At 39.6% G+C, this 25,852-nt stretch overlaps 2 protein-coding genes across 2 annotated transcripts; both read left to right on the top strand.

The window, feature by feature from the left end:
• Positions 1–813: 813 nt before the first annotated feature.
• LOC109867775 (aminopeptidase Ey) lies at positions 814–7,819 on the top strand. Its single transcript, XM_020457056.2, has 20 exons — positions 814–1,495; positions 1,602–1,744; positions 1,859–2,007; positions 2,170–2,296; positions 2,515–2,669; positions 2,918–3,031; positions 3,230–3,373; positions 3,559–3,624; positions 3,836–3,901; positions 4,267–4,448; positions 4,655–4,731; positions 4,928–5,061; positions 5,166–5,221; positions 5,334–5,481; positions 5,611–5,702; positions 5,870–5,980; positions 6,365–6,532; positions 6,773–6,913; positions 7,044–7,125; positions 7,253–7,819. The coding sequence occupies exons 1-20, from the start codon at positions 843–845 to the stop codon at positions 7,409–7,411; spliced, it is 2,967 nt and encodes a 988-aa protein (XP_020312645.1). The 5' UTR covers positions 814–842; the 3' UTR covers positions 7,412–7,819.
• A 2,756-nt stretch (positions 7,820–10,575) lies between these two features.
• LOC109867680 (aminopeptidase N-like) lies at positions 10,576–25,608 on the top strand. The gene is made up of 20 exons (XM_031801765.1): positions 10,576–11,141; positions 13,724–13,854; positions 14,380–14,516; positions 14,744–14,870; positions 14,973–15,127; positions 15,231–15,344; positions 15,514–15,657; positions 18,723–18,788; positions 19,015–19,080; positions 19,531–19,706; positions 20,928–21,004; positions 21,140–21,267; positions 21,367–21,422; positions 21,521–21,668; positions 21,783–21,874; positions 21,975–22,085; positions 22,241–22,408; positions 23,678–23,818; positions 24,447–24,528; positions 24,730–25,608. The coding sequence occupies exons 1-20, from the start codon at positions 10,609–10,611 to the stop codon at positions 24,880–24,882; spliced, it is 2,805 nt and encodes a 934-aa protein (XP_031657625.1). The 5' UTR covers positions 10,576–10,608; the 3' UTR covers positions 24,883–25,608.
• The last annotated feature ends 244 nt before the right edge of the window (positions 25,609–25,852 follow it).

The following is a 25,852-nucleotide window of genomic DNA, read 5'->3' on the forward strand; positions in this document are numbered from 1 at the left end:
AGTGCTTATGAGCCTTGATTGCACAGTTGAACAAGTTGAACAAATTAAACACATACACATCACTAGTAGTAGCTAGTCTCCTCTAGGTCTGAGACTTGGCTAAGCCTTTCCACTCTTCATCTAATCAGCTCACTGCATATGACGTTCTGTAATGATTATGTGATAACTTGACGAACAAGAGCTGTTATGACATTTGTCGGAGGCCTTCCACGTGAGGATAATTCTATCACTAACAATACAAGATAATACTTGTGCATGTAACGAATAACAAGTTATTCTTTAACAGTTTTATTATGTATTCTGACTTCATACCAATCAAATGTAGTTCTACTGAAGCTGTGGTAAAGAATTTACCTGGTGAGGTAATGTAGCTTGATTGTGCAATGAAACTACCACCAAGCATGTCTAAAGAAATCTAATACCCACAACAACGTGCTTTCAACATCGAAAAGACTGCATTTCTACGTATGAGGAATTGGATTAAGTGTTTTTTTTACAATATGTAATATTCTGTACGACCGTATTAAATGGAGTTGCTATTACATGAATAGTGTACCGTCTCAAAATTTGCCTTCAATTCTCTTTCTCCGCCATTTTTTAAGGCCTCCTGTCAAGCAGTGGCAATTGTTACTAAGAGGACAATCCTGGTTAAATAAATCAAATGAACCTAGATCTGTGACCCCTAGAAGTAACTGTGTGTCTCTGCCCACCAGAGCTATGTCCTGTTAATGGTTTAGCCATTAGTCCTGGTGGGAGGAGAGTCCACTGGTGTACCGCTATATAAAAAAACTGCACAGACACCACATCATCTCTTTTGCTGTGTAGTTTTATGCCAGTTGGACATGGGGGGAGGCTTCTATATCAGTAAGTTTGTTGGGGTGGTGGGCATTGTGTTTGGTGCAGGGGCAGTGGCCACCGTCATTGCGTTGGCAGTCGTTTATTCTCAAGAGGTAGCCAAAAATGAAGCTCTCAGTCCGACTAATGGAGGTTCCACTATCAAGCCACCGGTCACCACACCTGGAGGGTCAACTGTCAAGCCACAGATCACCACACCTGTCATACCCACAACTGCACCCTCAAATGAACCATGGGACAAGTACCGCCTCCCAGACACCCTGAAGCCTGACCACTACAACCTAACCCTGTGGCCTCGACTCACAGTCAACGCACAAGACCTGTACATCTTCACAGGGAACTCCTATGTGGTATTTCAATGTGTGAAGGAGACAGACCTGATCCTCATACACTCCAACAAGCTGAACTACACCAAGTGGGGGGATGACCATCTGGCTAAACTGTCTGCTCTTGGTAGCACACCCGCACCAACCATAAAGAAATCCTGGATACAGCCAACAACTCAGTTCCTGGTATTGGAACTGAATGGCAAGTTAGCTGTTGGAGAATCCTACCAGCTGGACACAGTGTTTGTTGGGGAGCTGGCTGATGACTTGGGAGGCTTTTATAGGAGTGTATATACGGAGGAAGGAGAAGAAAAGTAAGTTGTAATGAAGCTTAAACTGTAATGCTGATGTGGATTGACTTGATAGATTACACCTACATTTTTACGAAACAATTCTGAACCATTGTACTGTTTGTCTCAGAGTTGTTGCGACAACTCAAATGCAGCCCACAGATGCCAGGAAAGCCTTCCCCTGTTTTGATGAGCCTGCAATGAAAGCCATCTTCCACATCACACTCCTCCATCCCCCGATGACAGTGGCCCTGTCCAACGGCATGGAGCATGGTCAGTACTGTGAATGTTTAAAGAAGGCTTTGGTCATAATTTAGAAATGCTGCATTATGATTCTTATCAAAACATCTTATTGTCCGCTCTTCTCTTTTCCTAATTCTTGCTCAGCTCCTGTTGAAGTCACTGAGGTGGGGCCCAAGGGGCCTGTGACAGTTTGGAGGACATCTTTCGACAAAACAAAAAAAATGTCAACATACTTGTTGGCGTTTATTGTCAGTGACTACGACTATATTAACAGCACAAATGACAATGTTCTGGTAATGTATTTGACCTATTCTTTAGAATAACTATGTTCAGTCCCACTTTTCCATGTCACATTCAAGGAAAAAGCTCAACGTTCAAGTGTCATAAAGTCTATGTAGATATAGCTGTGTTTGTGATGTACAGTATGAAGTGCAATGCTGCTAAATTGTTTTCAGATCCGGATCTATGCCCGCAAAAAAGCTATCGCTGATGGACAAGGCGAGTACGCCCTCAACAAAACAGGACCCATCCTGAAATTCTTCGAAAAATATTACAATGCCACCTACCCTCTGCCAAAGTCAGGTAAGGGTTTTATAAAAGTTAAATTTCTTACATCTTAATAAGGTTTTAAATGGTAGATTTCTTTATAGGTTTCAGACACTTTATGGGAAGCCGTATGCTGTCAATAAACTCTTATATGGCATCTGTTAAGTCTTTATTCGTGGAGTTATTGTAGCTCTATAGTACCGTATATGGCTGAGAAACTGTCATCCTTTTTGTTTGCCGATTCTTTCTTCCAGACCAGATTGCTTTGCCTGACTTCAATGCTGGAGCAATGGAGAACTGGGGACTCATTACATACAGAGAAACAGCCCTCTTGTACGACCCTAAGATGTCCTCCAATTCAAACAAAGAAAGGATCGCCACCATTATTGCTCATGAACTGGCCCACATGGTATGGGAACTACATACAGTATAATACATACAATATACTGTACCTCCTTGGGTTTTCATAAAACGATTAACTGGGTCATGTACTTTGGCTAACTTGAGACATGAGTAAATGCAGTTACTGTATGTTTTAGCAATTCATAACCTACTGTATATTATCTTCATGTCTTGTGTTAGCTGATTACTTTGGATTGAGGTCAACCTGTTTTATTTTGAATGGTCTTGTAAGTAACATGAATCTCTTCTGTTCAGTGGTTTGGAAACCTTGTGACACTGAGGTGGTGGAATGACCTGTGGCTAAATGAGGGCTTTGCGTCTTACGTAGAATATCTTGGGGCAAATGAAGCAGAGCCTGACTGGAACATTGTAAGTGTTTCAACTATTTCAACTAAGTGTTTCAACTATTCATCTCAGATCTTCATATGGACAGCTTTCTGTCATTGATATTATTTTCTTTGGCTGAACAAATTATGACGACGATGCATATCAATTGTCCACATGGAGTGGACTGGAGAGGTTTCCCCTCATTTACTCAGTGTATAATCATGTCCTTTCCCTCCACAGAAAGACCTGATAGTTCTGGGTGATGTGCACAGGGTGTTTGCAGTAGATGCTCTTGCCTCATCTCACCCCCTGTCCTCCAGAGAGGAGGACATCCAGAAGCCTGAGCAAATCAGTGAACTGTTTGATGCCATCTCTTACAGCAAGGTACGCTCAAGTGTTTTCTCTGCCATGATCTTTGAAGAACAAATAACATTGATGTCAACTTAAATAAAATCATAAAATGTGACTAATTGTGTTGCAGACATTAAATATCTATCCTTGATTATTATACATTTGTTTTAGTTGTAGCTATATCGTGTATCGTCATTTGAATTCTGTGGTGTCCACAGGGAGCATCAGTGTTGAGAATGCTCTCTGATTTCCTGTCTGAAGAGGTCTTCTCCACAGGACTCAGTGTATGTACAGTATATTATCATATTATTAATATAATCCTGAGTAACACTGTACTGCAGGTGGTAGAACAAAAATGATTGTCTCTGGCTGTCATAAGAGAAGAGTAAGTACAGGGTAGATATAGTAAAATGCATCTATAAGTCCAAAGCAATTATGTATGTTTATTGTGTTGCTGAATAACCTTTCTGTATATTCTTTCCCCTATTCTCCCAGACATACCTGAACACATTTGCCTATGATAACACAGTGTATACTGACCTCTGGGATCACCTCCAAATGGTAAGTTCTCGTTTTTCTTTGCTTATTTGAGCTCTTCTTGCGATAATATGGACTTGGTATTTTACCAAATAGGGTCATCTTCTGTATACCACCCCTACCTTGTCACAACACAACTGATTGGCTCAAATGCATTAAGGAGGAAAGAAATTCCACAAATTAACTTTTAACAAGGCACACTTGTTAATTGAAATGCATTCCAGGTGACTACCTCATGAAGCTGGTTGATAGAATGCAAAGTTTGTACAAAGCTGTCATCAAGACAAAGGGTGGCTACTTTGAATGTCAAATCTCAAATATATTATATTTTAAATTGGTTAACACTATATATTTGTTTTAACCTTAACGTTTCTTTCCTTCGTCTCTAGGCAGTAAATTCCACTGGCACGTCACTTCCCACAGGCCAAACTGTGCACAGCATCATGAACCGCTGGGTCCTTCAGATGGGCTTCCCAGTGGTCACCATAAACACAACCACTGGACTGATCAACCAGCAGCACTTCCTTCTGGACCCTTCCACTGCAGGGAGTGTACCACCATCTGACTTCAAGTAAGTCGGAATGTAAATGATGAATAATTGCAAACTAAGTTGAGGTTTAAACAAATGCTAACACTTTACTATAGGGGGGTATACATAAAACCTTTCTGAACCAGTTACCACCTTTATGAGTGTCTCAGTATCATTCATAACAACCTTAATATTAATTTAAAAAACTGTATAGCGCGCAATAACTTAATGATAATGTCTTTCCCCAGGTATGAGTGGATAGTACCAATCAGGTGGATGAACACAGGACTTGTACAGCAACAGATATGGCTAGAGGACAAAACTGGTATGCATTACAACCACTGACGATGTGGGAACCTGTCAAATGTTTTGTGGTATATTTAACGCAATTAACAGTTCACAGATGGAGATGAGCAAAAGCTAGGGATTACAGTACAGCCAAGAGAATCTTATCAAAGAGCATTATTTAGATATATGATGATTTGGAAACTGACATGTTGCTTTTGTCCCTAAATATTAAGCTATTAAGCCTGAAATGACAGTCACTGGGAACAACTGGATACTGGCCAACCTTAACGTCTCTGGATACTATAGGGTTAACTATGATAACACCAACTGGGAACGTCTCCTCGTTGTACTGAGCAGCCATCATGAGGTCAGACATGGATGAAAACAACTGATTCTCCAAATAAACGTCAAATTACACAAAATACAGAAACAGTCATTCATGCTAATGTTGATGGTAATGTTTTTGCATAGTCTATTCCAGTTATCAACAGAGCTCAATTGGTGGATGATGCTTTTAACCTTGCAAGGTGAGTACATGGTTTACTCTATGCGTGATTTAAATAGTAATACTTGGCATTTGATTCATAAATAGTAGGTCTAGAAGGATTCTCAATTCATTTGTATATTTTCTCTGTCAAGGGCAAAATATATCAACACAACATTAGCGTTGCGAACAACGAAGTATCTCAGAAGTGAAAGGGAATATATGCCGTGGGAGTCAGCTCTTGACAACTTGGACTTTTTCTACCTCATGTTTGATCGGAGTGAAATCTATGGGATTATGCAGGTTGGTTTATTATCTAGAAAAGCAATGCTAAAAAATAAAAAGCATGTTACAAATAATATTATGGGCTGTATACTAAACAAAATAGTATTGGAAATGATACTTTTTCTCCTGTTTGTTTTGATCTTTTAGACTTACCTAAAATATCAAATAGAACCACTTTTTAAGCACTTTGGGAATATCACTGGAAACTGGACAAATGTACCCACTGGACATATGGACCAGTGAGTAGATCAATAGCCTTACATTTGTTCATTATAATATAACATTTAATTTTTGCTTTTACCCAGCCATGTCCAAACAAAAGTATCCTTTTCACAATATCACTATTTGAAGGCCAAGACAATCCCCTTACTCTACTCTCCCTTTACTTGTATTTTTCCACCCTCAGGTACAACCAGGTGAATGCCATCAGGGTGGCCTGCAGCACTGGTATTGAAGAGTGCCAGACTCTGACTAAAGGCTGGTACAGTCAGTGGATGAAAGACCCTGCAAACAATCCGTGAGTTCAAGAGGATTTGAATGCAATTCAGATTCATTTCTGAATACCCTTTCAGATGTAGGATCTTAATCTGAGCCAGTTTTCTACAGTAGGAAAATTATCCTGCAGCAAAAGGAAATGTAAATTATTATGTAGATTATAATTTTTGTAGGGGTTGGTACATTTTTTCTAAGGGAAAATGACACCTGAAATTTCAAAATGGAAATGACAAACTTCAGAAGCATTTAGTGTTTTAAGTGTAAATTAGTAAATGTTTTAATTATAATTTGTTTTTTCTTCATTACAAAGTAAGATCCTACACCTGTAACAGTAAATATCTAAATGTTTTGAGTACCACACAGCATGATAGATGCTGAAATATTTATATATTTTATATCCTATTAGGATACACCCCAACTTGAGGACGACAGTGTACTGCAGTGCTATTGCTGCAGGGGGGGCTGCGGAGTGGGAATTTGGTTGGGATCAGTTCCAGGCTGCCACCATCGCTATTGAGGCAGACAAGCTTCGATCTGCCCTGGCCTGTACCAAGCAGCCCTGGCTACTCAACAAGTGAGTTCAAGTTTATCCAGGCCAGACTAAATATAGTAATGTTAACCCTGAAATTGCAATCTGTTATTTGCCCTCTTGTAAGTGTCAGAGAGTATTCAATAAGCAGCAAAGCATTGATTCTCTGCCTGGCGTCAAAAGGAGACCTATTAAAACAAAGCTTGAAAGAGCCTTGTGTGTCTGACATGAATATGAGGTGCTTCAATGCCTCATATTGTCTTTGTACCTCCATGCCACATTTAGGTACCTGGAATACACCCTGGACGCAAACAAAATTCGCAAGCAGGATGCTACCTCTACCATTGTTTACATTGCAAGCAACGTGGTGGGCCAGTCTCTGGCCTGGGACTTTATGAGAGACCGATGGAATTACATCTTTACTCAGTGAGTTTGAGCTTTTAAACACATATTGTTTTGATTGTTTCATTTACAAAGTAATTATTTGTCACACTGATATTTGATCTAACTCTTCACTAGATGCTGTTCTTTAGCCTTACCTCTTATTCTGTCATAGGTACGGTGGTGGATCTTTCTCCTTCTCCAATCTCATCAATGGTGTGACCAAGAGGTTCTCAACAGAATTTGAGCTCAAACAGGTAAAATAAAAGTTTAGGGGATTTTTCAGCACGTACTGCTCAACATGTTTGTATTGGAATACTATGTGGACCCTGAATATTGAGGTTTCTTCACAATATAAGTTCATGTTTCTCTTCGCTGTCACAGCTCAAGCAATTCCAGGCGGACAACTCTGAGGTTGGCTTTGGCTCAGGTACCTTGGCAGTTTCACAGTCCATTGAGAGGACAACAGCTAACATCAAATGGGTGGCGGAGAACAAGGACTCAGTGCAGACATGGTTTACAACAGAGGTTCCTAAAGAATAAAGGGTCACATGGAGAAACAAAACACCTATCCAAAAGCTATGTTCCCGGTTTTTACGAGAGTTGTGTGTCTCTTTAACGGTTAAAGGACCATTTTCATTCTACAGCTATCCTGCCGTTTAATCAGAAATACTATGTATGAATTGAAATGTGCTTTTTCTAACAAAGACTAAAGACATTTTGATACATGCTTACATCCTGAATAACTTTTTGGGGAAATTTATTTTTTATCATAGTATATTTTGCTTAAGTCAGTATTTGTAGATATTTGAACTATCTACAATGCTGATTTGTTATAAAACACTGGTTTATTGTTGTGGAAATAATACACTTGTTTTACACTGCATCTTTTATGTAATTTTGCTTCTTTTGGGCTTTTACATTACTGGAAATAAACGGTTCTCCTTATAACAAGGTAATACATCATTCTATGATAATCAGAGGACATTCTGAAATAGTCACTGGACAAACATTTGATTACAGTAGACATGGTGTCAAGTGCATCTAAGTACAGTGTAACACGTATTGTAATTACTCATTACAACACTGTACTCACAGCAAAAACTCTAAACCCTAACCTTAGCTCTAACCTAAGTAGAGTGTTCACAATACTTGTTACACTGTAATTACAGAAATAGTAACAGAAAGTGTAAAAAAAAAAAGGTCAAATTCAATGGGTTGCCTAGAAGTATTTAGCACTTTTCCTCCAAAACTATTGTGTGTGTCACACTGGTATGAAGGATCGAGAGACCGGCGCAGGAATGCGTAATAGTTTTTTTGTGTGTTATTTTTTTTAAATGTCCCAAATTACGGCGTGCCATGTAAAGGCACGGGGACAAAGACGTATACAAAACACAGGGTTGAAACGCAAACAAAAGAGAGAGGAATACCTCGAATAAATAACACCAGCGCACAATGATTAACACACGGGACGAGACCCGTAATCATCTGCACAATACAAGCAGCACGAAAGTCAAAACAACAAGGCCCAGGTACTCACACAACCAACGGACATTGGAACACTAATCAACAGCCCAATGGTGAACCAAAGGGAACATTTATACAATTACAATCAGGGAAATGGGGACCAGGTGTGCGTATATGACATAGTTCCCGAGGGATCCGTGACAGTATGTCTGTCATACCCAGGGTTGGGGAGTAACATGTAAGGGATTACAAAAAACGGTAACTGCAATCTGTTACGTTTCCAACAGAAAATATTGTAATCAGATTGTAGATACTTTTGAAAAACTAGATGATTACGTCGAGGATTACTTTTAAATTCAGAAAGGATGTTTGTGGAAAAAAATCTTTGACACATCTCTGTTTTCTCAATGACATTCAAATCATCATTGAAAAAAGGAGCAAGTTTTAGTTTGTTCCAACTGAGCGAATCTGACCACAAATCAGAGACCACTATGATGACACATCAAATGTGTTTGATGGATCACGGAAAAAGAGCATGAATATGCTTTTTAGGCTACAGTCCAAACATTTCTTCCAATGGTGCGACTGCTGTCGGCATCCAAAGATGATCCAACTTGAATAAACGCTTGGAGGTAATGATGACAGCAGTGGTGTAGTCTACAGCGATACAGATATCACTTACTATTGATATCTACATTACCAGTTAAAAGTTTGGACACACCTACTCATTCAAGGGTTTCTCTTTATTTTTTATTATTTTCTACATTGTAGAATAATAGTGAAGACATCAAAAATATGAAATGACACATATGGAATCATGTAGTAACCAAAAAAGTGTTAACCAATTTAAAAAATATTTTATATCTGAGATTATTCAAAGTAGCCACCAAATAACCAAAAATCTCAAATTTTTACTAATTTCCACCAAGTCTCTTTTTCTTATTGGTGTCCTTTTAGTAGTGGTTCTGTATACCACCCCTTTCCACAACACAACTGATTGGCTCAAATGTATTAAGAAGGAAAGAAATTCCACAAATTAACAAGGCACACCTGTTAATTTAAATTCATTCCAGGTGAATACCTCATGATGCTGGTTGAGAGAATGCCAAGAGTGTGCAAAGCTGTGATCAAGGCAAAGGGTGGCTACTTTGAAGAATCTCAAATATAAAATACATTTTAAATTGGTTAACACTTTTTTGGTTACTACATAATTCCATGTGTAATTTCATAATTGTGTGTCTTCACTATTATTCTACAATGTAGAAAATAGTAAAAATTAAGAAAAACCCTTGAATGAATAGGCGTGTGCAATCTTTTGAATGGTACTGTACATAGAGCATTGATATAAATCATACTGCTACTCTCTGATTTAGCTATTTGCGCCTTTGGTTGGATTGTGATTGTTGTGGATGGCTGTTCACAAATCTAAATGTGTATTTGAACCCAATAATGGTTGAATTCAAGAAACTTAAGCTGCCTATCAATCATTGGTTTTGAAACCAGTGGACAGCAAAAAATGAGCTCTTGCAACAGCTGCATAGTGCGGATCCCAGCCTTTGGAATAAATGTAGGGCTTTTGTTACTCAATCTAATTCATGCTCATAAAAAAATACATCCATAGGCCTAATGGACACATGCTCAAACTCACACACATTTGATAGACTGCAATCTGTAGTTGCTACATCCATTTTTGGACTTAAAAATTATACATATTAATGTAAAGATATAATTTAATGTAGTAGAAAGCTATGGGTTATAGAAGAAGCCTACATAACCAACCCATCAAGTACAATTTAACATTCATATATGGCCAGCTATGTAAACTTTAACATTGATTTATCCTGCAATAGATGTCATTCAATTGGTAACCTACATTTGTATCTTCTTCTCGTGCCTCTTAAAAGGAAAGTAATCTAAAAGTAACTGAATGTAATTAGATTACATTGGAGTTTTGGTAATCCAAAGGTTACGTTGCTGGTTACAATTTTGTCCAGGTAACTAGTAACTGTAACAGATTACATTTAGAAAATAACCTACCCAACCCTGGTCATCCCTGGAATGGTGATCGATGAATGTGTAAAAATGCCAGTTGCTTATGGAACAACACAATAAAAAGTTATTACTGCCCATTTTTCTCTCTTATCTTCTTTAAGTTGTCAGCAACTCCCCACCCACAAAAGCTACTACTAAATAGATCATCCATTAATTTTGAAGGGAAGCACTGATATCAGCTCAGCCCTCTCACTTAGTGCGTGCTGAGACTCCTCTAGGACATGGAGAAATCCTGCAAAATCAGCAAGTTCTTTATTCTCTGTGTTGTGCTGGGAGTCCTCTCTGTGGCGACCATCGTTACATTGTGGGCTATTGCACTGACAGATAGCGTAGAGATCGTTGCCCCATGGGACAAGTACCGTCTCCCAGACACTCTGAAGCCTGACCACTACAACCTAACCCTGTGGCCCCGACTCACCGTCAACGCACAAGGCCTCTACATCTTCACAGGGAAATCCTATGTGGTCTTCCAATGTGTGAAGGAGACGGACCTGATCCTCATACACTCCAACAAGCTGAACTACACCAAGTGGGGGGATGACCATCTGGCTAAACTGTCTGCTCTCGGTAGCATACCCGCACCAACCATAAAGAAATCCTGGCTACAGCCAACAACTCAGTTCCTGGTATTGGAACTGAATGGCAAGTTAGCTGTTGGAGAATCCTACCAGCTGGACACAGTGTTTGTTGGGGAGCTGGCTGATGACCTAGCAGGTTTCTATAGGAGTGAATATGAAGAAGATGGAGTTAAAAAGTGAGTCAATTGAACTTTCATTATGATAATAGCAGCAGGTAACCTAGTGGTTAAGAGTGTTGGGCCAGTAACCGAAAGGTCACTGGTTTCTAATCCCGGGGCCAACTAGATGAAATGTATGCCGATGTGCTCTTGAGCCCCTAAGGTTGATGTCTGCGCCTGCACGGAAATCTCATTAGCATAATACAACAATCAACATAAAAATCTGTCCGTTTAAGCTCGAGATATTTTTGCATTTTTGTCTCAATCGACCGCATCCGTCTATGTCGCACTTCTGCATCTTCTGCATTGGGGCGGCAGGTAGCCTAGTGGTTAGAGCGTTGGACTAGTAACCAAAAGTTTGCTAAATTGAATCCCGAGCTGACAAGTAAAAATCTGTCATCCTGCCCCTGAACAAGGTAGTTAACTCACTAGGCCGTCATTGTAAATAAGAATTTGTTCTTAACTGACTTGCCTAGTTAAATACAGGTAAAATAAATAAAAAATATGCGGTAAAAGGTGACAGAGTTAGAACGATGCTTGTCAGACCATGAGACATCCCGGAAATCGGTCTTCTCACAAAATTGTCTGTAGCGTCTGGTTTGGCCTACAAACTGTTATGACCCATTTATGGAAAGCCGAGACTCTCTCGAACACGATGGTGTTCTCTGTTTTGCTCTACGACCTCCACAAGTATCAGGAGTTGGTACAACAACTTCTGTCTGTAGCGTCCAAACCGTTTGGGCTACACATTAATATGACACCTCTGTGCAAAGGTGAAATGTCAGTTGTTTTGCTCTAGGTTGCCCACAGGCCTCACAAGACTCATCTGAAAGTCTGAAAAAATGAATGGAAGTACAGTGCCTTCGAAAAGTATTCAGACCCCTAGACTTTTTCCACATTTTGTTGCATCACAGCCTTATTCTAAAATTGATTAAATAGTTTTTCCCCTTATCAATCTACACACAATACCCCATAATGTAATGGCTGTTGGTGGAAGAAGGTGAGGACCAAGATGCAGCGTGGTAAGTGTTCATCATTATTTTAATAAACTGAACACTAAATACAACAAGGAACAAAATAAACAACCGAAACAGCTCCGTCAGGTGCAAAACACACTAAACAGAAAATACCTACCCACAAAACCCATGTGGGCAAGAGCTACCTAAGTATGGTTCTCAATCAGAGACAACGACAGAAAGCTGTCCCTGATTGAGAACCATACCTGGCCAAAAAGAAAGAAATACAAAAACATAGAAAAAATAACATAGAACGCCCACCCTAGTCACACCCTGGCCTAACCAAAAGAGAATAAAAAGCCTCTTTATGGCCAGGGCGTGACACATAAAGACAAAGCAAAAACAGGTTTTTATCATTTTTTTGCAAAAGTATTAAAAAAAACATGCTTCACTGTAGGGATGGTGCCAGGTTTCCTCTAGATGTGACGCTTGACATTCAGACCAAATCATTTCATCTTGGTTTCATCAGACCAGAGAATCTTGTTTCTCATGGTCTGAGAGTCTTAAGGTCACTTTTGGCAAACTCCAAGTGGGCCTTTTACTGAGGAGTGGCTTCCGTCTTGCCAGTCTACCATAAAGGCCTGATTGGTGGAGTGCTGTGGAGATGGGAGAACCTTCCAGAAGGACAACCATCTCAGTTGTCCTTCTGGAAGTTGTAAAAAACAGTTTTTCACTTTATCATTATGGGGTATTGTGTTTAGATTGCTGAGTATTTTTTTAAAAATTAAATAATCATTATTATTTGAAATAAGGCTGGAAAAAGTCAAAGAGTCTTGAGTACTTTCCGAAGGCACTGTATATATTGAGACTGTTTAATGCCAAACATATGGGGTTAAATACATGTAAAAAACAAACAAATGTTTCCTGATCTATCTTATGTCTCTCAGATATAGGAGAGACACTTCAGAACAAACTTCCTTTTGATATTTTTTGGGACTGTTATCTGTTATTCAATGTGTTTCTATGGGCTAATAGCAGTAAGGCCATAAATAAATGGATACTTCAAGGGGTCTTAACATTCATAATCAAAGAGCTAAATGATCCTTGATATGACCTTCTTAAAACAATTCCATATAGCTTAGTAACCCCCCTCCTGTAAGTCACTCTGCATAAGAGCATCTGCTACATGACTTAAATGTTTAATATTTTCTTCCATTTCTCACAAAACGTATCAGTACTCAGTGTCATACTGCATTGAAAACTCTAATAGGTTAAATAAACTCAGTCATATCTAATCATTTACATTCAGCAAAAGTGTGTATCGTAAATATGTACAAATCAAGAGGTGGGTTTCCACTGAAAAACAGGAACCTGAAGTTTTTTTCCCACAGTGAAACAGGAAGTAGCTTTAGAGGAGTGAGTGATTATAGTCTTCCCTTTAAAATGTCCCAGACGCTGTTTGTTTACCAACCTTTGTACAACAATACACAGATACTCAGCTACGTAATATTATGCATATCATGAATCTTGTATTCAATGTGAATGTATGTCTAAATGGTGTAACCTCAATGGTGGTACACCTTATACTCTTGATTTTGACACACACAGACTCAGTAATAATCAAACTATGCTTGTCCTTCACAGGGTTATAGCTACCTCTCAGATGCACCCTACTCACACCAGGAAAACTTTCCCTTGTTTTGATGAGCCTGCGAGGAAAGCAGTCTTCCACATCACACTCCTCCATCCCTGTGGGACTGTGGCCCTGTCAAACGGCAAGGAGCCAGATTAGTTGAAACGGCTATATCCATCCAAACATAGCCCTAGTTTCCAGGAATCACAACTATTTAAAGCTGCAAAATGTAGCTTTTTGGGCAACCTGACCAAATTCACATAGAAATATAAGTTATGAAAGCAGGTCTAAAAAGCTGTAGATATGTTCTATGCGTGCTGTTTCTATGCTTCCCAATCTTAAATTTCATTTTTGCGTCTTTTGCTTTCGGTTTTATACACCAGCTTCAATCAGCTGAAAATCTAATATTTTTGGTTAATGAAAATATATTTCACAGCGGTTTAGATGGTACAATGATTCTCTACACTATGCATTGCTTGTTCGTCACATAAACTGAAATTAGGCAAACTATTCAAATTTTAGCAACCAGGAAATGGCGGAGTGATTTCTTCATATTGCACCTTTAAACTAAATACTGTATTATGTTACTGTTTATACTGAAACCATTTGACAGCCCTTCTTTCAAGGGATCATATTGTCCTGACAATCTGTTCCTGATCTTCTTTAGAAATAGTTAACGCCACCGTATACACAGAGGCTGTCACACAGACCAGATTTGAGCCAACCAAGAGCATGTCAACCTACCTACTGGCCCTGATTGTCTGTGACTATTCATTTATCAGCGCTCGGGAGGGAGATATTCTGGTAATGAAATCAACTCAATGTTTGCATAATTTCAACTGCAGTAACAACAATCATACAAGGTACGCTCTTGCTGAGCCTGTGGATGTATTGTGTACTTTCTCAACCGTAATCTAACCAGTGATGGTTCTTGTCTATGTTGGGTGGGTGTTTACAGTACAAAGTGTACTGTAAGTTTTTACATCAGTAAGAGTTGTGATTGGAATAAATCTCCTGGCCTGTCCGCGCAGATTCGGATCTGGGCTCGTAGAAAATCCATCAGTGAAGGACATGGAGAATATGCGCTCAATCTAACAGGACCAATCCTGTCCTTTTTTGAGGTGTATTACAATACCACCTACCCTCTCTCCAAATCAGGTAAGATTTTAAATTGACCACGTGATTTGCAAATGATATCATCATGATTTGTTTTGGAAAATAAAATAATTGTTGAATTTCTTTTCAAACATTCCTGTATAGACCAGATTGCCCTTCCTGACTTCTATTTTGGGGCCATGGAGAATTGGGGACTAGTTACCTACAGGGAAACAAATCTGCTTTACGATCCTTTAACATCCTCCAATGGAAACAAGGAGAGAACAGCCACCATCATTGCACATGAACTTGCACACATGGTAGGATACAGTCCAGGAAATCAGACTATCATAGCTCGTTCTTAAAAAGACTAATTCAAACATTCATTTAATTTTTATCTGTCATGGTCTTTCTTTTCGTCAGTGGTTTGGAAATCTAGTGACCCTGAGATGGTGGAATGAAGTCTGGCTGAATGAGGGCTTTGCATCCTACGTGTCATATCTTGGGGCGGATTATGCTGAATCCACTTGGAACGTGGTAAGGTTTCCCATTAAAGACAAGACACACATCCATCCCCTCCCGTTAGCATTTGATAAAAAGGTGATAGTGGTGCCAGATGTGACTAGTAATCTAACTTTCTGTGTACAAGCAGTCACAAAGTCACAACATGTACAGTATACTACAGCCCTATCTTTCTCCTCCACAGAAAGATCTCATAGTTCTTGATGAGGTGCACAGGGTGTTTGCAGTGGATGCTTTGGCTTCCTCTCACCCCCTGTCCTCCAAAGACGATGACATCCAGAAGCCTGAGCAAATCAGTGAACAGTTTGATGTAATCTCTTACAGCAAGGTAAACATAAGACAATGTACAGTGCCTTCAGAATAGTGTTCATACCACTTTACTTAATCCACATTTTGTGTTAGAGCCTGAATTCAAAATGAATTACATTTGAAAAATCTCACCCATCTACACACAATTCCCCATAGTGACAAAGTGAAAAGCAGAGATTACAGCTGTGAGTCTTTCTTGGTTAGTCTCTAAGAGTTTACACACCTGGATTGTGCAACATTTGCACATTATTCTTTCCAAATTTCTTCAAGCCCTGTAAAATTGGTTGTTGGAAATTGCTAGACAACCATCTATCCATAGATTTTCAAGTAGATTTAAGTCAAAACTGTAACTCTGCCACTCAGGAACATTCCCTGTCTTCTTGGTAAGCAACTCCAGTGTAGACTTGGCCTTGTGTTTTAGATTATTGTCCTGATTAAATGTTTATTCATCTCCCAGTGTCTGGTGGAAAGCAGACGAAACCAGGTTTTCCTCTAGGATTTTGCCTGTGTTTAGCTCCATTTCATTTCTTTTTTATCCTGAAAAACTCCTCAGTCATTAACGATTACAAGCATACCCATAACATGATGCAGCCACCAGTATGCTTGAAAATATGAAGAGTGGTAGTCAGTAATGTGTTTTATTGGATTTTCCCCAAAAATAGCACGTTGTATTCAGGACAAAAACTTAAATGCCTTGCCACATTTTTTGAAACTGTTTTAACGTCACCATTGGCCAACTGAGTTAGGAAGGACACCTGTATCTTTGTAGTGACTGGGTGTATTGATACACCATCCAAAGTGTAATTAATAACTTCACCATGTTCAAAGGAATATTCAATGTCTGCTTTTTTTTTTACCCATCTACCAATAGGTGCCCTTCTTTGCAAGGTATTGGAAAACCTCCCTGGTCTTTGTGGTTGAACCTGTGTTTGAAATTCACTGCTCAACTGAGGGACCTTACAGATACAGTGCATTCGGAAAGTATTCAGACCCCTTCCCTTTTTCCACATTGTTACGTTACAGCTTTATTCAAAAATATATATTTTTTTATCCTGATCAATCTACACACAATACCCCATAATGACTAAGCGAAAACAGGTTTTTAGAATGTTTGCAAATTTATAAAAAAAAAACAGATATACCTTATTTACATAAGTATTCAGACCCGTTGATATGAGACTCAAAATTGAGCTCAGGTGCATCCTGTTTCCATTTATCATCCTTGAGATGTTTCTAGAATTTGATTGGAGTCCACCTGGGGTAAATTCAATTGATTGGACATGATTTGGAAAAGTAAACATGTCTATATAAGGTCCCACAGTTGTCAGAGCAAATACCAAGCCATGAGGTCAAAGGAATTGTCCGTAGAACTCCGAGACAGGATTGTGTCGAGGCACAGATCTGGGGAAAGGTACCAAAAAATGTCTGCAGTATTTAAGATCCCCAAGAACACAGTGGCCTCCATCATTCTTAAATGGAAGATTGGAACCACCAAGACACTTCCTAGAGATGGCCGCCTGGCCAAACTGAGCATTCGGGGGAGAAGGTCCAGAGCTCCTCTGTGAAGATGGGAGAACCTTCCAGAAGGACAACCATCTCTGCAATACTCCACCAATCAGGTTGTTATCGTAGAGTGGCCAGACAGAAGCCACTCCTGAGTAAAAGGCACGACAGCCCGCTTGGAATTTGCCAAAAGGCACCTAAAGGATTCTCAGGCCACGAGAAACAAGATTCTCTGGTCTGATGAAACTAAGATTGAACTCCTTGGCCTGAATGCCAAGCGTCACGTCTGGAGGAAATCTGGCACCATCCCTACGGTGAAGCATTGTGGTGGCAGCATCATGTTGTGGGGATGTTTTTCAGAGGCAGGGACTGGGAGACTAGTCAGGATCGAGGGAAAGATGAACGGAGCAAGGTTGAGAGATCCTTGTTGAAAACGTGCTCCCGAGCGCTCAGGACCTCAGACTGGGGCGAAGGTTCACCTTTCAACAGGACAATGCAGGAGTGGCTTCGGGACAAGTCTCTGAATGTCCTTGAGTGGCACAGCCAGAGCCCGGACTTGAACCCGATCGAACATCTCTGGAGTGACCTGAAAATAGCTGTGCAGCAACGCTCCCCATCCAACCTGACAGTGCTTGAGAGGATCTGCAGAGGAGAATGGGAGAAACTCCCCCAAATACAGGTGTGCCAAGCTTGTAGCATCATACCAAAGAAGACTTGAGGCTGTAATCACTGCCAAAGGTTCTTCAACAAAGTACTGAGTAAAGGGTCCGAATACTTATGTAAATGTGACATTTCAGTTTTCTATTTTTAATACATTTGCTAAAATTTCTAAAACCTGTTTTTGCTATGTCCTTTGTGTGTAGATTGACGAGAAAACATTTTGTTTTATCCATTTTAGAATAAGGCTGTAATGTAACAAAATGTGGAAAAAGTCAAGGCGTTTGAATACTTTCTGAATGCACGGTATTTGCGTGTGGGGTACAGAAATGAGGTAGTCATTAAAAAATCAGGTTAAACACTATTACCACACACAGAGTGAGTCTATGCACATTTTTACTCCTGAACTTATTTAGGCTTACCATGACAAAGGGGTTGAATAATTATTTACTCATGACATTTCAGCTTTTCATTTTTAATTAAATTGAAAATAATTCACATATGATTCATATTCATTATGAAAACATAATTCCACTTTGACATTGTGGAATTATGCAGTAGATGCCAGTGGCATGGAACTTCCTGGTACTGTGCATGACATCATGAACCACTGGGTCCTTCAGATGGGCTTCCCAGTGGTCACCATAAACACACACACACAAGCACTTCCTACTGGACTCTGAATATGTGGGGAGTGTACCACCATCTGACATCAGGCTGCAACACAACAAATGTGGAAAAATTAAAGGGATGTGAATACTTAAAAAAAAAAAAAAAAGTTAAATAAAAATAAATAAATAAAAATAGATATGTTCATGTAGTTGTGAATGATAGTATTCTACAACCTATACTCTTCAATTTCTGTTGAATTATTTCTGTTTTGAAAGCATTTTAGTTTTCAGCCATTTTGTACTCTCTCTACAGGGGGCATCAGTGTTGAGAATGCTGTCAGATTTTCTAACTGAACCAGTCTTCGTCCAAGGACTAAGTGTATGTATTTCTTACCGTCCCAAGGCACTGCTACAGCCCAGGATCTTCTCTTGATATGATACACATTTATCATAGTTATGTTAAGCATTAAGGAATGCTGTTTGCATAGTGTGTGAGAGGAAAACAAGTGAGTAGACCCCTTGAAAGTGAATTTCTCATTATTAACTGTAGAATATATTGCCTATGATTAATTGTTCTAAGTGCAGAATACATATTTATCCTCTAGAGCTACCTGAATCACTTTGCCTACAACAACACAGTGGGGACAGACCTTTGGGATCATCTACAACGAGTAAGTCCCTTAGAAACTATCAATAACGTGCATTGGCTAGTCCTATTTTCAGCTAGTTACTTTGTACTGTTGGAATGAATTATTCATCTGTGGCAGTACTACACATTCCCCAAGAATGTGGAGAAAATGTATTTATTTAACCTTTATTTAACTTGGCAAGTCAGTTAAGAACAAATTCTTATTTACAATGATGGCCTACCCTGGCCAAACCCGGACGACGCTGGGCCAATTGTGCGCCACCCTATGAGACTCCCAGTCACGGCCAGATGTGATACAGCCTGGATATTATGTGTGCCTTTACAGCAGCAAATGATACTGACCGAGCTCACATTCTATTTACAGTCATGTCAATGAGAATGTGGACTTCTGAATTATGAAAATGCTGCCCTCCTATGGTACAGGAAACATAATACTATCTCTAATCATTCTCCTGTGTGTCTCCCTCTCTAGGCAGTAGATGCCAGTGACATGGAACTTCCTGGTACAGTGCATGACATCATGAACCGCTGGGTCCTTCAGATGGGCTTCCCAGTGGTCACCATAAACACAGCCACTGGACTGATCACCCAGAAGCACTTCTTACTGGACCCTGATTCTGTGGGGAGTGTACCACCATCTGACTTCAAGTACGTCTGACTGGTCTGGAGAGATATACAGTGCCTTCTGAAAGTATTCAGACCACTTGACTTTTTCCATATTTTGTTATGTTACAGCCTTATTCTAAAATGGATTAAATGAAACAATTTCCTCAGAAATCTACACACAATACCACATAATGACAAAGTGAAAACAGGTTTTTAGAAATGTTGGTTAAATGTATAGAACACTAAAAAAAGTAATAACTTATTGACATAAATATTCAGACCCTTTGCTATGAGACTCAAAATTGAGCTCAGGTGCATCCTGTTTCCATTGATCATCCTTGAGCTGTTTCTACAAATGGATTGGAGTCCACCTGTGGTAAATTCAATTGATTAGACATTATTTGGAAAGGTATACACTTGTCTATATAAGGTCTCATAGTTGACAGTGCATGTCAAAGCAAAAACCAAGCCATGAGAGCGAAGGAATTTTCCGTAGAGCTACGAGACAGGATTGTGTCAAGGCACAGATCTGGGGAAAAGAACCAAAACATTTCTGCAGCATTGAAGGTCCCCAAGAACACAGTGGCATCTATCATTCTTAAATGGAAGAAGTTTGGAACCACCAAGACTCTTGGGATTAAAGTAAAGAGAGATTCTTGATGAAAACCTGCTCCAGAGCTCTCAGGACCTCAGACCGGGGCGAAGGTTCACCTTCCAACAGGGCGACCCTAAGCACACAGCCAAGACAACGCAGGAGTGGCTTCAGGACAAGTCTCTGAATGTCCTTGCATGGCCCAGCCATAGCTCGGACTTGAACCCGATCGAACATCTTTGGGGAGACCTGAAAATAGCTGTGCAGCAACGCTCCCCATCCAACCTCACAGAGCTTTAGAGGATCTGGGCAGAAGAATGGGAGAATCTCCCCAAATACAGGTGTGCCAAGCTGGTAGCGTCATACCCAAGAAGACTTAAGGCTGTAATTGCTGCCAAAGGTACTTCAACAAAGTACTGAGTAAAGGGTCTGAATACTTTGGTAAATATGATATTTAATTTTTGCTTCGTCATTATGATATATTGATGAGGGGGGAAAAAAACATTTAATCAATTTCAGAATAAGGCTGTAACCTAAGAAAATGGAAACTCAAGGGGTTTGAATACTTTCCGAAAGCACTGTATATGTAATGAATGGTCATAGCATTTTCATGTATTACATATGATTAAGATTATATATAATACAAAAGCCCAGTTCATTTTGGTGCCTAGGTACGAGTGGATAGTACCAATCAAATGGATGGAAGCAGGAGTGGTTCAGAAAGAGATATGGCTGCTTGAGAAAGAGGGTATGGATACAGAACCTTTTAACTAGTGCCGTCTGTAGAAAACTGTGGACGAATATGAACACATAAAATAGTCAGTAGATCAGATTTGATCTACTCTCCGTAGCTTCACTGTCATGAATTCATTTCCCCCCTCAGCCCTAAACAATAAATTGACAAGTGGTCACTGGGTACTAGCAAACATCAATGTGACTGGATACTACAGGGTTAACTATGACCTTGGCAACTGGGAACGTCTCCTCTTCCAACTGAGCACTAATCACCAGGTAAAAGGAAAAACAGACTCATCACATGTTCGAAGGGTTTTACTGTTTTTTTGCTTCAATACAACATTGATAAGAGTCAGATTTTTGTTTTTCTTGCAGGTCATACCAGTTATCAACAGAGCACAACTTGTGGATGATGCTTTTAATCTAGCAAGGTTGGGGTTTCGACGTTTTTGAACCACCACAATGTCACAAAGTGTTGTGTGCATCATATTTTGGTGATTGTATTTCTAAACCTTATTTCTCTACACAGGGCAAAGTTCATTCCCACAACATTAGCTCTGAAAACTACAAAATACCTCTCCAAAGAAATTGAATATGTACCGTGGGAGTCGGCTCTGAACAACTTGGATTATTTTTACCTCATGTTTGATCGCACTGAGGTCTATGGGACTATGCAGGTAGAATGTCATTTAATTTGTGACAATTAGACATGAGATATTTCGAGACTGATATAGATATACTGATCTCACTTTAATACATACTTAGCATCTTATTCTCTGTCCTTGTCATAGCATTATGTGAGGAATCTAGTGACACCCCTTTTTCAACACTTCAAGACCATTACTGCAGACTGGAGTAAAGTTCCTGATGGGCATAATGAGCAGTGAGTGGAATGATCCAGAGCATTGATATAGTGTATTTGATGTGGTCTGAAATGAGTATAAGGCTTTATAATAACAAGAAGGAATACCTTTCACTTCCAGGTACAACCAGGTGAATGCCATTAGGATGGCCTGTAGCAGTGGACTGGTTGAGTGTCAGAATCTGACTAAAAGCTGGTACAGTCAATGGAAGGCTGACCCTGACAACAATTTGTGAGTTCATATTGGTTATCCATTGATTTATAAACTATAGGAAGTGTCTGGTATCAATAATTTAGCCTATACTACCGTATATCTGGAATTTTTGCGTGGTTTTCAACAACAAAGAATACTACTCTGTAACAACAATGTAAAACATTTGATATCAGGATACATCCTAATTTGAGGATGACAGTGTACTGCAGTGCCATTGCAGCAGGCGGGGCTGCAGAGTGGGATTTTGGTTGGAACATGTTCAAGACTGCCACTATTGCCAGCGATGCAGACAAACTGATGTCATCTCTGGCATGTACTAAGGACCATGAACTTCTGAATAAGTAGGGTACATCTGGTTATTTTGTGAGGGTACTATTAGACATTCGGAAAGTATTCAGACCACTTGATTCTTTCAACATTTTGTTACGTTACAGCCTTATTCTAAAATGGATTAAATGTTTATTTCCCCTCATCAATCAACACACAATACCCTACAATGACAAAGCCAAAATTGTTTTTTTAGGAATGTTTGCAAATGTATTCAAAATAAAAACATCACATTTACATAAGTATTCAGAAGCTTTACTCAATACTTTTTTTAAGCACTTTTGGCAGCGATTACACTCAAGTCTTCTTGGGTATGATGTACAAGCTTGGCACACTTGTATTTGGGGAGTTTCTCCCATTCTTCTCTGCAGATCCTCTCAAGCTCTGTCAGGTTGGATGGGGAGCTTCACTGCACAGCTATTTTCAGGTCTCTCCAGAGATGTTCGATCGGGTTCAAGTCTGGGCTTTGACTGGGCCACTCAAAGACATTCAGAGATTTATCCCAAAGATACCCTTGCACTGGCTTGGCTGTGTGCTTAGGGTCGTTGTTCTGTTGAAAGGTTAACCTTCGCCCCAGTCTGAGGTCCTGAGCGCTCTGGAGTAGGTTTTCATCGAGGATCTCTCTGTACTTTGCTCCATTCATCTTTGCCTCGATCCTGACTAGTCTCCCAGTCCCTGCCGCCGAAAAAACCCTCCCTGACGAAGGTCCTTCTCCCCCGATTGCTCAGTTTTGCCGGGTGGTCAGCTCTGGGTGGTTCCAAACTTCTTCCATCTAAGCATGATGGAGGCCACTGTGTTCTTAGGGTCCTTCAATACTGAAGAAATGTTTAGGTACCCTTCCCCAGATCTGTGCCTCGACACAATCCTGTCTCAGAGCTCTACGGACAATTCGTTAGACCTCATGGCTTGGTTTTTGCTCTGACATGCACTGTGAACTGTGAGATGTTATATAGACAGATGTGTGTGCCTTTCCAAATCATGTCCAATCAATTGAATTTACCATAGGTGGACTCCAATCAAATTGTTAAAAAAATATATATATGTTTTCGCCTTGTCATTATGGGCTATTGTGTGTAGATTGCTGAGGAATTGTATTTATTTAATAAATGTTAGAATAAGGCTGTAACGTAACACATTTTTGAAAAAGTCAAGGGGTCTGAATACTTTCCGACTACATTGTATCATATTGAACTGTTTTCACTTTCCATTGTCTTCATATTGACAAATACAGTAAATTATAACAATCTGTCTAAACGTATCAATACTCTATGGACTCAATTCAGGTACCTGAGATACACTTTGGATTCAGACAAAATCCGTAAGCAGGATGCAACGTCTGTCATCGTGTACATCTCCAGTAATGTTCAAGGCCAAACATTGGCTTGGGACTTTGTGACACAGAACTGGGAGTACATGTTCACACAGTAAGTTGTACCCCCAAAAGGCACTTATATCAGTAAATCAAATACAGTGAGTGTACAAAACATTAGGAACACCCTTCCTAATATTGAGTTGCACCCTCTGTTGCCCTCAGAACAACCTCAGTTCGTCTGGGTATGGACTCTACAAGGTGTCCAAAGCGTTCCACAGGGATGCTGGCCCATGTTGACTTCAATGCGTCCCAGTTGTGTCAAGTTGGCTGGATGCCCTTTGGGTAGTGGACCATTCTTGATACACACACGAAACTGTTGAGCGTGAAAAACCCAGCAGTGTTGCAGTTCTTGACACAAACCAGTGCGCCTGGCACCTACTACCGTACCCCGTTCAAAGGCACTTACATATTTTGTCTTGCCCATTCACCCTCTGAATGGCACACATACACAATCCATGTCTCAGTTGTCTGAAGTCTTAAAAATCCTTCTATAACTTGTCTCCTCCCACTTCATCTACACTGATTTGAAGTGGATTTAACAAGTGACATCAATAAGGGATCATAGACTGACGAGGTGAACCTAGTCATGGAAAGAGCAGGTGTTCTTAATATTTTGTACACTCAGTGTATACTTGGTTTGTGTATGGACATTATTAAATTGTAATTGTCATAATTCCTAGGTATGGTGTTGGATCCTTCTCATTTGCCAATCTTATAAGTGGTGTGACAATGAGATTCTCAACTAAAGCTGAACTTGAGCAGGTAATGTTTTAATTGAAGTGTTTCAATGACTGGGTATACAGTACTTTCTTTAGCTGTACTGTTAATAAATAGCTTACTTTATTAAGAATTGTACTGACTATATTTGTATTTAGTCAAATATAGAACACATTCTCATTCACACCAATGACCTGGGGAATAGTTACTAAGACTAAAATGTAACTTTGTTTTTCATGATGTCAGCTCCAGAAATTCAAGGAGGACAACTCTAAGATTGGTTTTGGCTCAGGGACCTTGGCTTTGGAGCAGGCCATTGAGAGAACTACAGCCAATATCAAATGGGTGGATGAGAACAAGAATAAAGTGTGGGAATGGTTCTTGAGTGAGATTGCCTAAACTCCTCAATGCTTTGGTTGTCCAACAGGCTTAAATATGTTATTTTACTATGGCAGACAAAGTGCTTGGATTATTTGCTGGGTTTTTAATTGTATGTTAAACATCTAATGCAGTAGTTTAAAAAAAAATCTAAATAACAAATCATTTCTGGGTCACAATTAAGTACGTTGCTGTGATTGTTTTCAATTCAAATGGTCAAAAATAAAAATAGCTTCTTAGCAAAGAGCAATTTCCCAAGCAAGAATTTTGCTAGGACTGACGGAGTGCTTGGAGTGGTGATGGGAATACTGAAAACTAGCTGTTGGCAGAGAGGTTTGGAGCTCTCTTATTGCTCGATTAACTAATTTACCGCCTCCCACCAAAACAGGCAGAAATTTCAGGCAGTGTTTTCAAACAGCTCTTACACTAAAAGGGCATTATCATAATTTTCACAATTTCACAGAATTATTCCAACCTCAAAGTGTGGAAATATAAAACACAGGGAAATCACGTTTTAGACTGCACCGGGCTTTTAAATCAGAAATGTTGGGGTAAGGTCATTAACTTCCTGGTGATAACATTTAGTCAATATACCATATTTTTCTCAGTGGACCATACTGCAATTTCCCAGAGCACAATAATATTATGAGTGTCTATGAACTTCTATTATGTTAGAGTTTCAGAGAAATAATTTTGATTATATGCTATTTTGTTGAAAAACAATAAACCTGTCCATTACAAAACGGATGTCAAGCTGTCATGTTAATGGCCTTCAAAGTGTTGGCAAGAGCAAGTAGATGGGAAAGGGACAGATGCAGAGTGTGACATTCTGCCACTGACTGTCTGGGAATCAGGACACATGGATAGCAGGGGGACTAGCTGTCACCTTGACTCACCCACAGCACATGCAGAGATTTAAGCTTTACCTGCCTAGTCTGACCACCCACCCCCTTCATTAAGGTTTACTCTACAAGCAATTTACAGTATATCA

This window comes from Oncorhynchus kisutch, linkage group LG22 (assembly GCF_002021735.2).
Source record: "Oncorhynchus kisutch isolate 150728-3 linkage group LG22, Okis_V2, whole genome shotgun sequence".
In the NCBI taxonomy this organism is placed as follows: Eukaryota; Metazoa; Chordata; class Actinopteri; order Salmoniformes; family Salmonidae; genus Oncorhynchus; species Oncorhynchus kisutch.

Excerpts from the sequence above, each read along its gene's own strand:
- LOC109867775 (XM_020457056.2), top strand. The coding sequence starts at position 843 with ATGGGGGGAGGCTTCTATATCAGTAAGTTTGTTGGGGTGGTGGGCATT. Across the intron at positions 4,449-4,654 it reads GTACCACCATCTGACTTCAA|GTATGAGTGGATAGTACCAA; the intron begins GTAAGTCGGAAT and ends GTCTTTCCCCAG. Across the intron at positions 5,222-5,333 it reads GATGCTTTTAACCTTGCAAG|GGCAAAATATATCAACACAA; the intron begins GTGAGTACATGG and ends TTCTCTGTCAAG.
- LOC109867680 (XM_031801765.1), top strand. The coding sequence starts at position 10,609 with ATGGAGAAATCCTGCAAAATCAGCAAGTTCTTTATTCTCTGTGTTGTG. Across the intron at positions 15,658-18,722 it reads ATGTAATCTCTTACAGCAAG|GGGGCATCAGTGTTGAGAAT; the intron begins GTAAACATAAGA and ends CTCTCTCTACAG. Across the intron at positions 19,707-20,927 it reads GTACCACCATCTGACTTCAA|GTACGAGTGGATAGTACCAA; the intron begins GTACGTCTGACT and ends TTTGGTGCCTAG.